This window comes from Schistocerca nitens, chromosome 6 (assembly GCF_023898315.1).
Source record: "Schistocerca nitens isolate TAMUIC-IGC-003100 chromosome 6, iqSchNite1.1, whole genome shotgun sequence".
NCBI lineage: Eukaryota > Metazoa > Arthropoda > Insecta > Orthoptera > Acrididae > Schistocerca > Schistocerca nitens.
Genome location: NC_064619.1, coordinates 662,628,061 through 662,641,782, shown reverse-complemented (window position 1 = coordinate 662,641,782; position 13,722 = coordinate 662,628,061). Strand labels below are relative to the sequence as shown.

The 13,722-nt window shown below is 40.7% G+C and overlaps 1 protein-coding gene across 2 annotated transcripts in view; it reads right to left on the bottom strand.

Annotated features, from left to right (window-relative positions):
- Positions 1–13,722, bottom strand: part of LOC126262208 (RNA 3'-terminal phosphate cyclase) — an 82,616-nt gene that overhangs the window by 54,095 nt on the left and 14,799 nt on the right. For both annotated transcript variants that reach the window (XM_049958632.1, XM_049958633.1), the window contains exon 3: positions 6,221–6,350. In XM_049958632.1, coding sequence (XP_049814589.1) covers positions 6,221–6,350 — 130 coding nt within the window. The remainder of the gene's footprint in view (positions 1–6,220; positions 6,351–13,722) is intronic.

Genomic DNA, 13,722 nt, shown 5'->3' with positions numbered 1-13,722 from the left:
TATCCACAAGGGAGTTGTGGACCCCATGGAGGGGTTATGGTAATGTGTCTGGTACATTGGGTGGTAATGGCCCTTCCTACTCCACTATCAATAATTGGATTGCTGCATTTAAAACAGAGCATTTCAGCAATGAAGATGATGAGTTTCCTGGAAGGCCAACTCAAGTCACAGTTCTGGAAACTGCAGATGATGTTCATTCCGTGATCCTGCATGATCAGAGGATAATTGCTAGCGAGCAAGACACTGGGGATGTCCTGAGAACACGTGCATAATTACTCATGATATTTTGGGCATGAGAAAGCTCTCAGCCAAATGTGTTCCAATGTCTTGATGCAAAACAAAAGAGTTTGCTTCACAGTCTATTTGGTCCAATTTCACCAGAATCCTGCAGGATTTTTTAATAGCTTCATCACTGTGAATGAAAACGGATATACACTTATAATTCAGAGTCAGAAGAACGAAGACACAGTGGTTCTCCACATCCAAAGACATTCAAAAACAAAATGATTGGCAGATGAGTTGTTTATATCTGTCTTTTGGTATTGATTTGATTTTAACAGGAGAGCTAAAACAGCTTAGGTCTAACCCGCTACTGCCTGCACCGAAACTAGGTTTATTGTGCGGTATCGCTCCCTGTATATCTAGTAAAGCCAACCAGTGCCCTTAAATAGTGCAAGGAGTCCCTCTACCAGTTTTTTGTTAGACACAATTTCTTCAGGTCTAGTTGTCCCAAAGATTCTGCATCTTTTACTCTCCAATGCCATGCATTCAAAGATTAGGTGTGATGCAGTTTCTTCACCCTCATCACAGATCCAACATTTAGGGTCCTCTTCCATTATACCCATTGTGTGTAGGTGTTTTTTGAAGTTCCCATGGCCGGTCATCAGTCCAGTCATGAATTTGATCTCTTTCCTGTTCAATCCCAGGATTACAGAGCTTCTTTTAAAACATGGATTGGGCATCATTACCTTACCATATTTTTGTTTATGGACCTTGGTCCAATATCCTACGTGCTGTTTCCTAAGCCAGTTCCATAGTTCTAATTTGATCGTAGCCTTGGTGATTGTCAAGACAGGTTCCGGTCCAATAAATGGAGTTGTTGCCCCCATCCTAGCCAATCTATCGACTTGTTCACTGCCACAGATCCCTGAGTGGCCTGTCTTTTGGAATAAAGATGGAGTCCTACTTATTGACTACGTACAACATGGCGAAACCATCATGACAAAGTAATATGTTGAACTTCGACAAACTGAAGCAGTAATTGGTATCTGAACTTCAATGAATACTGAGAAGAGGAAGCTCATTTCCACAAGACAATGCCCCTCCTGGCGAGGTGGGGAATCACACAGTAAAAATTGGTAGATCTTCACTTTGACATCCTCAAACATCCACCCCCACTCATCTGATCTAGCCCACTCAGACTATTATCTGTTTGCAAACCTCAAGACACATCTCAAGGGCAGATGACTTCTGATCACTGAGAAAGCCAGTAAGGGCATGGATGAGCAATTTCCTGCACAGCTGAATTTTTTTTTTAGATGGGAAAAGAAACTGGAACAAAGATGCCACAAATGTGTTAAGCTGAAGGGGGATTGCTTGAAGTTTTCTACTCCCCATCTGGCGTAGGGGGTCAGAAATATAAAGTTCTTAATTTACGTAAAATATTACATTGAAACCAAGAAGTCAAATACATAAATGTAATTACACAATGTATGTCACAATGAGCTTTTAAAACATTCTGCTTTCATAATTATGATGACTTTTTAATTTATATAAAGTGTTCACATGTCCCAACAGGATAAATGAGATGTGTGTTTATCATGTCGTTAAATACGACAAAAAATTGTTAGTCTGCACCCTAAAAATGTTTTTTATAACATGTAATGAGTTTCATGGTATTTTGATCTGCTATATTGTGACATACATTGTATAATTACATTTCTGTATTTGACTTCTTGGTTTCAATGTAATATTTTACGTAAATTAAGAACTTTATATCTTTGATTCCCTATGCCAGATGGCGGTTACTGTGTTACAACAAATTCTGTTATATTTGATGTCATGTTATTTGTATACTTTTCTCCTTTTATAGTCCTGTAATCTGACACCATATAACTTCACCTGTTTATTTTTATTCTGACATGTTTTTTAAGTTGTTTGAAAATAACACCAGCGTATGTTGGCAAGTTGTGCATTTCCCCCCGTCTTTTTTGCTATGTGTTTTTAATGTACAATTTTAAAATTGAAATATTCAATTAATGATTTGCAAGTGCACATAGGTATTTTGTGGTAATCTCTTGGCAAATAAAGAATTGTTAAGTCTTCACGTGACACACGCCACATAGAGGGCGTTCCAAGACCCTGTCACACCGAGGTCTGCTGTATAGATGAATGTAAACAGTGGCTTCAGTTATTGTGATCGCTTCTCAGTCTTTGTCACTGATGGCTTGATACCAATGTCTGAATTTAATTTGTACACCACAGGTATGTTCTTTCCAACAGTTGGTTTATACTCAGGTGTATTTATGATTTTTTGTTTTTATTCACTGATCGCTATGTGAAATTTTTAACTTCCAGCACTGAAGATGATCACTATGTGATTGAAAATTGATTTTGCTATCAATAAAACATCAATATTATGGCCAATGCTGACCTTCCTTTTCATTTAGTTCTATGAAAGGCTGATAGCAGGTAGAGAGTCATTGGAAAGATGCTAAGGAGGTTTAATCCATCCACAAAGGAGGTAGCTTACAAAAACTTTGTTCGGCTGATTCTTGAGTGTTGCTAGCAGTTTGGAACCCTTAGCGAGTCGGATTAACAGAGGAGCTGGAGAATATACCAAGAACAGCTACAGATTATAATGGGTAAATCAGTAAATGTGAAAGCGTTATAGCATTGTTCATCTAGCTTCAATGACAGACGTCACAACAGAAGGCAAGTTAACTGTTAAAATTCTGAGACACTGTTCCAATAATGTTTGAACAACTTCTTACTTTCTCCCACATATATCCTGCAAAATGTACATAACTTTAAAAGTCAGACAGATTTAAGCTCATATATCAGCTTGCTGACAGTCACTTTTTTGCTCACCTGGGGCCCAGTCAATGAAGACCAAAAAAGGTCGAGTAGGGGAAAAATCATGTAGTCACAAATTTTTGCACAGTGCTCTACCTGCTATCACGAACAACCTAACCAGAACAAGTGTGCACATTGGGTGGCGGGGTTGTTTGAAGGTCACTATTATGTGTTTTTCTCGAGTAAGTCAAAAACTGCAGCTCTCAATGAAAATATTCTCCAGTGCAAAATGAAATTCCCTTCAAAAAGGCCTTATTAATTTTTTTCCCTAGGAGTAATAGTTTCCACACTGCCAGGGATGGTAGAATCACTTATTAAAAATTGTTTTAATCATATGAAATTTGTGTTTGTCTCTTAAAGAAGTGGGTTAAAAACAAATATTCAACAGAGCCATATTAAGTGATAAACTGTGTTCCAAGGAGGTAACATGGAGAGGAGGGGAGGGGGTGGGGTGGGGTGGGGTGGGGGGGTGGTGGGGAGGGTATAGAAATGTGAGGGTAGGATTGTGTTCACACAGTTCCCTCCTTCATATTTCTGCAAACTGAGGATTGCAGATGATTACCCACTACATCACAACAAGCAGCAACAGGGTGCCTCACAAAGTTACACCACAAGTTACACTAACCCTCCAGATCCTGCCCTATGAATCACTGGTGACACAATTATATCTGGGGACAGTTATGTTCCACAAAATGAGTTAACACTACAGGGAATGCAGACGTGAGTTACTAATAACACTAACCCAAAAACACACATGGACAGAATCAACACAAATTTCTGCACACTGTCCTACACTGCCAGAGGGCAAATTTATTCTCGGTTATCCTGTACGATTACTGTAGGGTTCTTCCAAGAAAGGCTACTTTCCCCACTATGAGTGCGGCTCAGTTTTCAGCTTACAGACAGACCATACATCCCCAACATTTTCTGTCCAGTTATCTTATGTGAGTAGACAAAATTACTTCATTGAGCTCGTAGTCATGTAGAGTTATTTTCAGTTGATTAAGCATGTATTTGCATTTGATTAGAGAGCTATTATGTAAACAATACCAGACAGACAAGAGCTGTCAACTGTACCACACTGAAGTGCCTGTCCCAATTGTAGCACACAATCAATACGTATTCGACAATGGTGATTTCACTGTCTCCACTATCACTGGCTGGAATACTTTTCACAGCATTATGGGTGTCAAATGCATCACCCCAGTGTCAGCTCACCCAGCAACTGAAGAGGCCCAGGTGCTTAAATTGTCTTACTCTCCAACAAGTCACCTATGTGTAACAGAACTTCAGGTATTCCAGCCTAAGTTGAGCAATGGTTCACAGCAGATTACTCTTCTACACTAACATAATCAGTCCCATTCCAGAAGACACATTCACACCCATGCTTGAAGATATACTATGGATGTCAGATAAGTGGCACCACTCAGTGCAGACCTCTCTACAAGTGATAGCAATTCTTGAATAGAGAAGATTTACACAGCCTACCATTAACACAACTAAAGGTGGAAGAAGTGCAGTAACTTTCTGGTCTTTCATTAATTGACCACCATATGAGTACAAGACAATTGCACGAGTTTTCAATACACTGTCAATGATAAGCAGCAGTAAGGTGTCACATTCACCAATCCAATCCCTTTTTCCACAAACATTATGCAGGTCATCTCACATCATAACATTTATAATTTAAACACTTCTCAGTCATTGTTTACAGGAATGTATTTTACATAGAAGGTTACTCAACACCTGCAAAAAAGTAATCGAAACACGAGCTCAGTGACATTATCTTGTTTACCCATATAAAAGAACTGGACAGGAAATGCTAGGTTGGTTTAGTCTGTCAACTGAAAATACAGCAGCATTCATAGTGGGGGAAGCTGACTCTCCGAGAAGAACATTACAGATCCCACACAGGCTGACTAAGAATCTATTTTTCCTCTGGCACTGTACAACAGAGTGCAGAGATTTATACAGGTGCTGTCCATCTGTGTTAGTATTATTAGTATATAACTGCACTCTTTGCAGCTTTAATGCATTTTGTAGGAGATATACACCCCGCCGTGTCTGTGCACTGCATCGTCAGTGCTTAAGGAGCACTGTGGAGGTTTGGTATGAATTTGTGGAACACCCTGTAGTAGCTTTTTGTGACACAGTGAGCTAGACAGAGTGGGGCATTACCTGCTCAACCTTTGGTTTGCAGACACATGAGCGGGGGGGGGATGCATGAGCACAATCTGGCGATCTATCTTCTCTCGTGCTTCTACTCCACTTATCACCCACCCCACCCCCCCAAACACAACTTATCCCTTAATACATCTCTACTACACTTAGAATGTGTTACATGCATTTAATATTTTAACCCACTTCATTTGAAGATGAACATAAGTTTTACAAGGTTACAACAATATTTTTAATCATCTGCATTTTTTTTTTTACATCCCCTGCAACAAGAAAAAGCATCGCACAAAAGTGACCTTCAAACACCCCCACATCCCAATGCTCACACCCTACCACTCAGGATTTTTAGTGCACTGTTCTCAATACTCCCTCCTAGCACCATGTAAAAATTTGCAACTACACGAATTTTTCCCCATAATTTTCCTTTGTTGACTAAACTATAGGAGGCACTCTGTATTGCTGCAGATTTCCATGTCACTATGACGACAGTAGTCTCAGAAGTAGTCATGCAAGTATTATGATCAAATATCTTAGCCGATTCCTCTTTTTAAACTTAATAATCTTCATCTGCCACATATCCTTTCTCCTTTTTATGAAACTGAAGCCAGTAATAAGGACTGTACGTTGGAATATTTGTTTCACCTTCATTACTTAATAAACGTCAAAACTGCCATTTCATTTCATTAATTGTTAACGAATTTATTACTTGTTACACTTTAAGAGGGCAGATATGTAGAGGGTATCAAATTAAAGGTTACCTGAAAGAACCACCCAGGAGGAAGAAGGAACATGGTGGCAACAAACTGGAAGAGTCTAAATGCACATTTGAAGTCACAACAAACAGTAACATCTACTGGTTGATAGAAGAAGAAGAAGAAGAAGAAGAAGAAGGAGGAGGAGGAGGAGGAGGAGGAGGAGGAGAAAAAGAAGAAAAGGCACTTATTTTAACAGCAATAATTTTTCATACCCAGCTGTTTGGGTGTCAGCACTAAACTCTCCTCCTCCTCGTCTGTCTCCTGGAAAAAACGTGACTTCTGTTGAACCCATTTCAGCTCCTACAAGCTGACCTCCACTCAATTTCTGCACCAATTCAAGACCTGTAGAAAAAAAAGAAGATTAGTAAATTGAACAAATATTTGGTCTGTACAATGACAACACCTGCCAAGTAAAAGTCTGCAATTGTGCATACATCTAATGTGAAACTATATGTGAAGGTAGTATCTGTTCCTGTAAAAACAGATACCATTGATGACCGTGCAGCTTCTCTAGAATGAAACGATAATTAAATTGACACCTTAGCTGCAAACAGGCATTAATATATATCCATGGGGGACATGTTGAAAATGTATGCCCTACCACTGAACTTCACGCTATGCCCCAACTTGTAAGGGACATGGTAGATTAATCTGCCACATGTAAAGAGTGTGATGGGCAAACATCTATTAGGCCCACTACGAATGTAGTGGTGTGGACATGTTGGGAATGTGGATCTCGTGGGGAGCATGCAAGGTGTAAGTACCCGCAGGCGCACTATCCTCTGTACCCTCAGTGGCTCAGATAGAGCGTCTGCCATGTACGCAGGTGATCCTGGGTTCGAGTCCCGTTCGGGGCACACATTTTCAACATGTTCCCAATTATGTATATCAATGCCTGTTTGCAGCTAGGGTGTCGATTTAAGTATCATTTCAATGTTGTGAAAGTTAATCACATAAATATTTTTCCTTGGATGACCTTTTACATGCAACCACCACAAGACAGTATCTGGTAGAGTGGCAGTACCTGATGCTAAAAATCACTGAGGTTTCCAGATGTTGGAAGTTAGCCTGTAAAACAAGTAAAGCTTATCCAGACACTTTAAATCCTCTCATTTCAGGGTTGATGGGTGGATCTATTGCTGCAGGTGGCGAGAACATTTGGCAGTGTTTGATTAGTAATCTTTAAGTTGAAACTTAAATACCTAAATGTTCAAGACCAAAACATGCCAGATCACTGAATTAACCTAACACATGACCCAGGCACAGCCGTATATTGAGTGAAGTTTATTTATAAAGTTAATGGAGCTGTGAAGAAGAGAAGTAAGCTAGTTTCTTACACTCCTGTGACTAGGGCAATAGCTTTGACCAATTTTGAACTACCAGGTGGTTATAATGAAACTTTCGCTACTTGATAGGGCCCCATGAGAAAGGAGTGACAGGAGGACAATTAAACTTTTTGGAACCATTTGAAGAGGCACGTGGAAGAGAAATGACGAATAAACCATTCAAAGAAACATTATACTTTCCACATGAGAGGATAACAATCTATAACATATTTACATTCCACATTACAAGCACTGCTCAATGTGACAACCAACAGCACCACCAACAGCCTGGAACAGCACTAACACCATTTCACAATTGTTTGCAGCACTTTTCTAACAGTGAACCACAGATTGTTCAGCTGTTGTGACATAGCCCATGCACTACTTGAAGATCGTACTTGTGACCAGTATTCTGAGCCATGGCAACAGTAACTTCAACAATTTGTGGTGCAATAGGCCATTAGCTTCTCTCTCCCAGGAGCAATTGCTGAATCTCCACTTAATTCTTAGTTCCGAATTGTGCTCTTCAACCAGTGTGTGGAAAGAGCACCTCTCCATATTCCTTTAATCAACAGCTACATCTGTACTCTGTAAAACCACCATGAAGTGCATGGCAGAGCATACATCCCATTTACCAGTTACTAGGGTTGCTTGCCCTTCCATTCACATACAGAAAATGGGAAGAATGATAGTTTGAAGGCCTTTGCGCATGCTGTAATTATTCTAATTTTATTCTCACAATTCATATATGAGCAATACATAGGGGGTTGTTGTACATTCCTAGATTCACAATTTAAAGCTGATTCTTGAAACTGTGTTAATAGACTTTCTCTGGATAGGTTACGTCTGTCCTAGAGTCTACCAGAGTTCAGCTGCTTCAGTATCTCTGTGACGCTCTCCCATGGGTCAAACAAACCAGTGACCATTTGTGCTGCCCTTCTCTGTATATATTCAATGTCTCCTGTTAGTCCTATTTGGCATGGGTCCTACAACTTGAGCAATATCCTCGAACTAGTCGCACGAGCGATCTGTAAGCAACCTCTTTTGCAGACTGATTGCACTTCCCAGTATTCTACCAATACACTGAAGTCTACCACTTGCTCTAACCACAACTGAGCCTATGCGATCATTCCATTTCATATCCCTAAAAAGTGTTACACCCAAATATTTGCAGGAGTTGGCTGATTCCAACAGTGACTCAGTGACATTATAGTCAAAGGATACTCCTATTATTCATTTTATGAAGTGCACAATTTTATGTTTCTGAGTATTTAATGCAAGTTGCCAATCTTTGAACCACTTTTAAATCTTATCAAGATCTGACTGAATATTTATGCAGCTTCTTTCAGGCAGTGCTTCATTATAGATAAATGCATCATCTGCTTCATTATAGATAACTGCATCATCTCCAATGTCTGAGGTTACTATCAATATTGTTGGCAAGGCCATTAATATACAACATGAACAGCAAGTGTCCCAATACACTTCCCTGGGTCACTCACTCAATGCATCACTCTCAAAGAGCAACAGCTCTATATATGCTTTAATAAAACAATTTTATTGGTAAAACTCTGCCCATCTTGTCCAGACCCATGTTGACTGTCCACAACTAACACACACTGATGCTTGTGTTTCAGACCTATGCCACGATACCAGTACTGGTGTTTAATGGCAAGTCATGACACAGACTCTACTAACAACGCAAATCCTGCAGGGCACAGGCTGAGCATAATTCCTATAAAGCTGGGTACCCATAAGGTAAATAGTTTTCTGTCTACACTGACTCAAGTAGTTAAAGTTTAATTACAGGCACCCTGTAAAAGATAATGAATTGAGACATCACCACTGGGTGTATTGAAGCTCATGGTACAGCTGTTCTACTTCAGCCAGCAATGGGACCACTTTATGAATGGAAGTTGATCTCTAGTGAAGTCCGAGGTCTGGCTTAGGTTGGAAGGTGACAGTTTAGTAATGTACCAACATAGCCAACAAATGTATGTCAATCTTTTTTATGTGTACAAGGCTGTCAAATGAAAATGAGAGAAGAAAAAGTAAACTGTTTATTATTTCACAATTTATTGCCATAACTGTTAATACACGTATTTCACTGTGAGACAAGATGGTCAATGCCTTCATGGGTAAATGTTTGCAGTTGGCTACAGAACAGTGATTGTATAAAGGCATGCACCTCTTCATTTGAAGCAAATTAACGACCGCTAATGTCTTCTTTTCAGGGCACCAAGAATATGGAAATCACATGGTGAGAGATCAGGACTATATAGAGGACGAGTAAGGGCTTTCCAGTGAATCTGAATCTTCTGCAGCAGAGTTGAAATGTGGCTAAGCCCATATGTTGCCAAGGTTGTTTTGAGTAAGTTGTAGAAGTTTCTCTGGAGGTCCTTACACATTCCCCATACAATCCCGATATCTTACCATTCAATTTCCATACTTTTGGACAGCTGAAAAAATACATTCATGGCATTGATTTGTTTCAAAGAGGTGCATGGCTGGGTACAAACCACAAACATTTTTCCATGAAAGCACTGACTATCCATAGCAGGATAAATATATTAAAAGTCATGGCAATCACTTTCAAAATAATAAACACTCACTCTCTTCCAGTCTGTTTCTTTTTCATCTGACTGCCCCTTACATATGAGTTGCGCCTTTCGTAGCTAAAATTATGTTCTCCATGTAAAGAAGAAAGATTTTTCCCACTGTGGTCTGATAATTTCAATTCCATATGTTTGAACATAAAACCATGAGTTACCTTGTTTTTATTGTTCTGACAAATTTAAAATCCCAAGTATACACTGGCAACTTAAGAAGAGACTTTCAAAAACATAAAAACCCACTTATATCCATTTTAGCACAGACAGTTACACATTTGGCCACTAGACAGCATCTGGTACTACATTTGTAGCCTGGCTATTGTGTTCCGGTTAAGTAGTTGCCCCTATATATCATCTTTATTGTCACAGTTTTGGATACTCTTCAACAAAACACGCACTTTCAGACACTCCTATATTGTTGTTTAGGCAATCCTTCCAAAAAAGGATTACTAGTGACCCAGAGTTTGACACTGAATTTAGCAGCTCATAAAGTGAAGAAGAACATTATGTTACTTCATCAGCAAAAAGTGATGACAGTTTGTCAGTTGAGCAACAAGTGCTCGTTGGTAGTACAAGATAAATACATTCACTGTGCTCCAGCCAGCTTCTCCAGGATTTATGCACACGGAAACTATTGTGAAAGACATAGTTAAGATTTCACAGCAACACAAATGAAAAATTTTTTCAGATTTCAGGATATTTTAGTCAATGTCTGGTGCACGAGTAAACTAGGGTTCATTACTAGCGATTTTCAAAATTTTGTAACTCATTATTTTGAGCTTTAAAAGTTGTCTTTGTAGGTCTATACATATTGTCATTCATTATAGGATGATTTCATTAATAATAATATGTTATCTTTTGGAACATGACTTTAAAAAAGATCATTAAATTAAGGGGTTAGTAACACAATCATTCACACCAAAATCCCTTTTATTCCTGCTGAGGTCATAATATCCCAATATTTAAAATACATGTGATGTTATACCTAACATCACAGTCACTATACTGGCTGCCAAAATCAATGGTCAAAGTTTATAGGCTGTATCATGTTCTTCAATACTTCCAAAACACTAGCTGAGAAAATTTACACATGGAAGCTGTTGCCTGAGATGCTTAATGTTACTGCATGAAATTAGGGTCCCCAAACCATGAAACATAGACCTACTCCTGAAAGTTTAACTAGTGAGCCTAAGATACTGATAGGTGTATCGTATGAGGAAACATCATACGGATATCAAAAGAACCCAGGCTAACACATGAGTCCTGAACTGAGGAAGCAGGCTTTTCAGTGTTGTGAATGACACGGCCTGTAGTGTACAGTATACTTTTTTTTTTTTTTAGTTATGGTTTTAGGGCACAAAACAGCTATGGTCATAAGCGCCCATGCTGTGGCTTAGTGAAGCGTAAAAACAGAAATATAAATCAGCAGCAATGGAAGCAAAACTAAAAACGGAAGCAAACTACAAACGGCAGGAAATCTTAGAAATGTGCCGTTGAAGGGAAGTTGTTTTCCCTGAAAAGGGTTCCAAATGACCGATGTCACCTCACTGACACTGATAAATGCAAGGACGCAATCAGCTGAGCACATGTCATCTGCTAAAAGGGAAGCCATATCAGGCGACAGCTGTAACTGGGCATGTAGCGGATTAAAATAGGGGCACTGAAGTGAAAGGTGTCTCACTGTCCACGGCTGAGAGCAGGGGAGGATCACCACTTAAAAGATGTCGATGGCTAAAAAGATAGTGCCTTATCCAGAGTCTAGTGAAAATTACCTCCTCCCAATGATAAGGCCGGTAGGAAGAAGTCCAAGCACAGGGAAGGCGTTTCACGTCCTGTAATTTATTATCAGGAAGTGTAGACCAATGTGCATGCCATAAAAGAGCAACACGACAACATAAAACGCTCTAGATCGGCTAAGGGAACCATGCCAACAGTGGGCCAACGTAGAGAGACTGCAGCCTTTGCCGCTATATCAGCCGCCTCGTTTCTGTGGATACGAATGTGCCGAGGGATCCGGAGGAATGCGACAGAGATGCCCCCCAAGTGGAGCAAGTGGAGGCAGTCCTGAATCCGGTGGACCAGAGGGTGGACAGGATAAAGAGCTTGGAGGCTGAGGAGAGATCTGAGTGAATCCGAGCATATAATATACTGTAGCTACTTATGGCGACAAATATATTGGACAGCCTGGGGAACAGCGTAAAGCACCACAGTAAAAACGGAACACTGGATGGGAAGCCAAAATCTACTAGGGGTACCACCAACAATATAGGCACTCCCAACACCAAATGTTGTTTTTTGATCCGTCGGTGTAAATAAATGTGGCATGCTCCATTTGTGTGCATAGAGCAGCAAATTCCCGACGATAAACTAGAGTGGGGAGAGGTTGGGGGAGGGGGGGGGGTGTACTGTCCTTGGGAAGCTGACAAAGGTCACGGAGAAGGCAAAGGCAGGTCCGCAGGCAAAGTCAACATGCCCATTTACAGATGTCGCCTGATATGGCTTCCCTTTTAGCAGATGACACGCGCTCAGCCGATTGCGTCCTTGCATTTATCAGTGTCAGTGAGGTGACATCGGTCATTTGGAGCCCTTTTCAGGGAAAACAACTTCCAGCTGTCAAGAAAGTTTTAGGGAAGTGGAAGGAAAGAGAATGTAGCAGTTGACGGAAGTGGACTCCTGGTGGTAGTAGAGAGGAAGGGCGGTCTGCATACCTAAATACAAGGAGGCGTCGAAAAAAAAGGGGCATAGGCCAGATGAGCAGGCATGGAAGACAGATGACTAGCATAAAGACTCGGAAGGACTGCTCGCCGACTCGACAGCGGAGGTTCAGCAGTCTCAGCATAAAGGCTCTCCACGGGGCTGGTGTAAAAAGCTCCAGACGCTAAACACAATCCATGGTGGTGAACAGAGTCGAGACACCAAAGAATAGATGGCCGTGCAGAGGAGTAAACTATGATTCCATAGACCGATTTCAAGCACACTAAGGTGCGATATAGGAGGAGGAGGAGGAGGAGGAGGAGGACCACTATGTCCACTCCTCAGGAGGTATCACTCAGAATACGGAGGGTGTTGAGGGATTGCAGACAGCGAGCTGAAAGATATGAAGTGTGGGAAGACCAGCACAGTTTTCTGTCAAACATAAGGCCCAAGAATTTAGCGATGTCTGCAAACAGAAGGTTGACCGGGCCTAGATGTTGGGAAGGTGGAGGAAACTCCATATGATGCCAAAAATTTACACAGATGGTCTTACTGGGAGAAAAGCGGAAGCAAGTTTCGAAGCTCCACGAGTGGAGGCAATCGAGACATCCTTGAAGTCATTGTTGAAGAAGGCTGGTCCGTTGAGAGCTGTAGGAGATCACAAAATCATCGACAAAGAGGGGGCCTGGGACGTCGGGAAGGAGACAATCCATAATTGGATTTATGGCAATGGCAAATGGTAAAACAATTAGCACGGAGCCCTGGGGCATCGCATTTTCTTGAGAGAAAGTACGGGAGAGAGTAGTGTTCAGCTGCACCTTAAATGTGCGTTGTGCCATAAATTCACAAATAAAAAGGGGTAGCTGACCTAGAAAGCCCCAAGAAAACAGTGTGCCGAGGATGTCTGTCCTCCAACAAGTATAGTATGCTCTCTCCAAATCAGAAAATATAGCTACCGCCTGGAGTTTCCTGAGAAAATTGTTCACAATATAAGTGGAGAGAGCAACAAGATGGTCAACTGCAGAAATATGCTTTCGAAAAACGCATTGGGCAGGTGTTAAACGGTTTTAGGTCTCCAGCCAC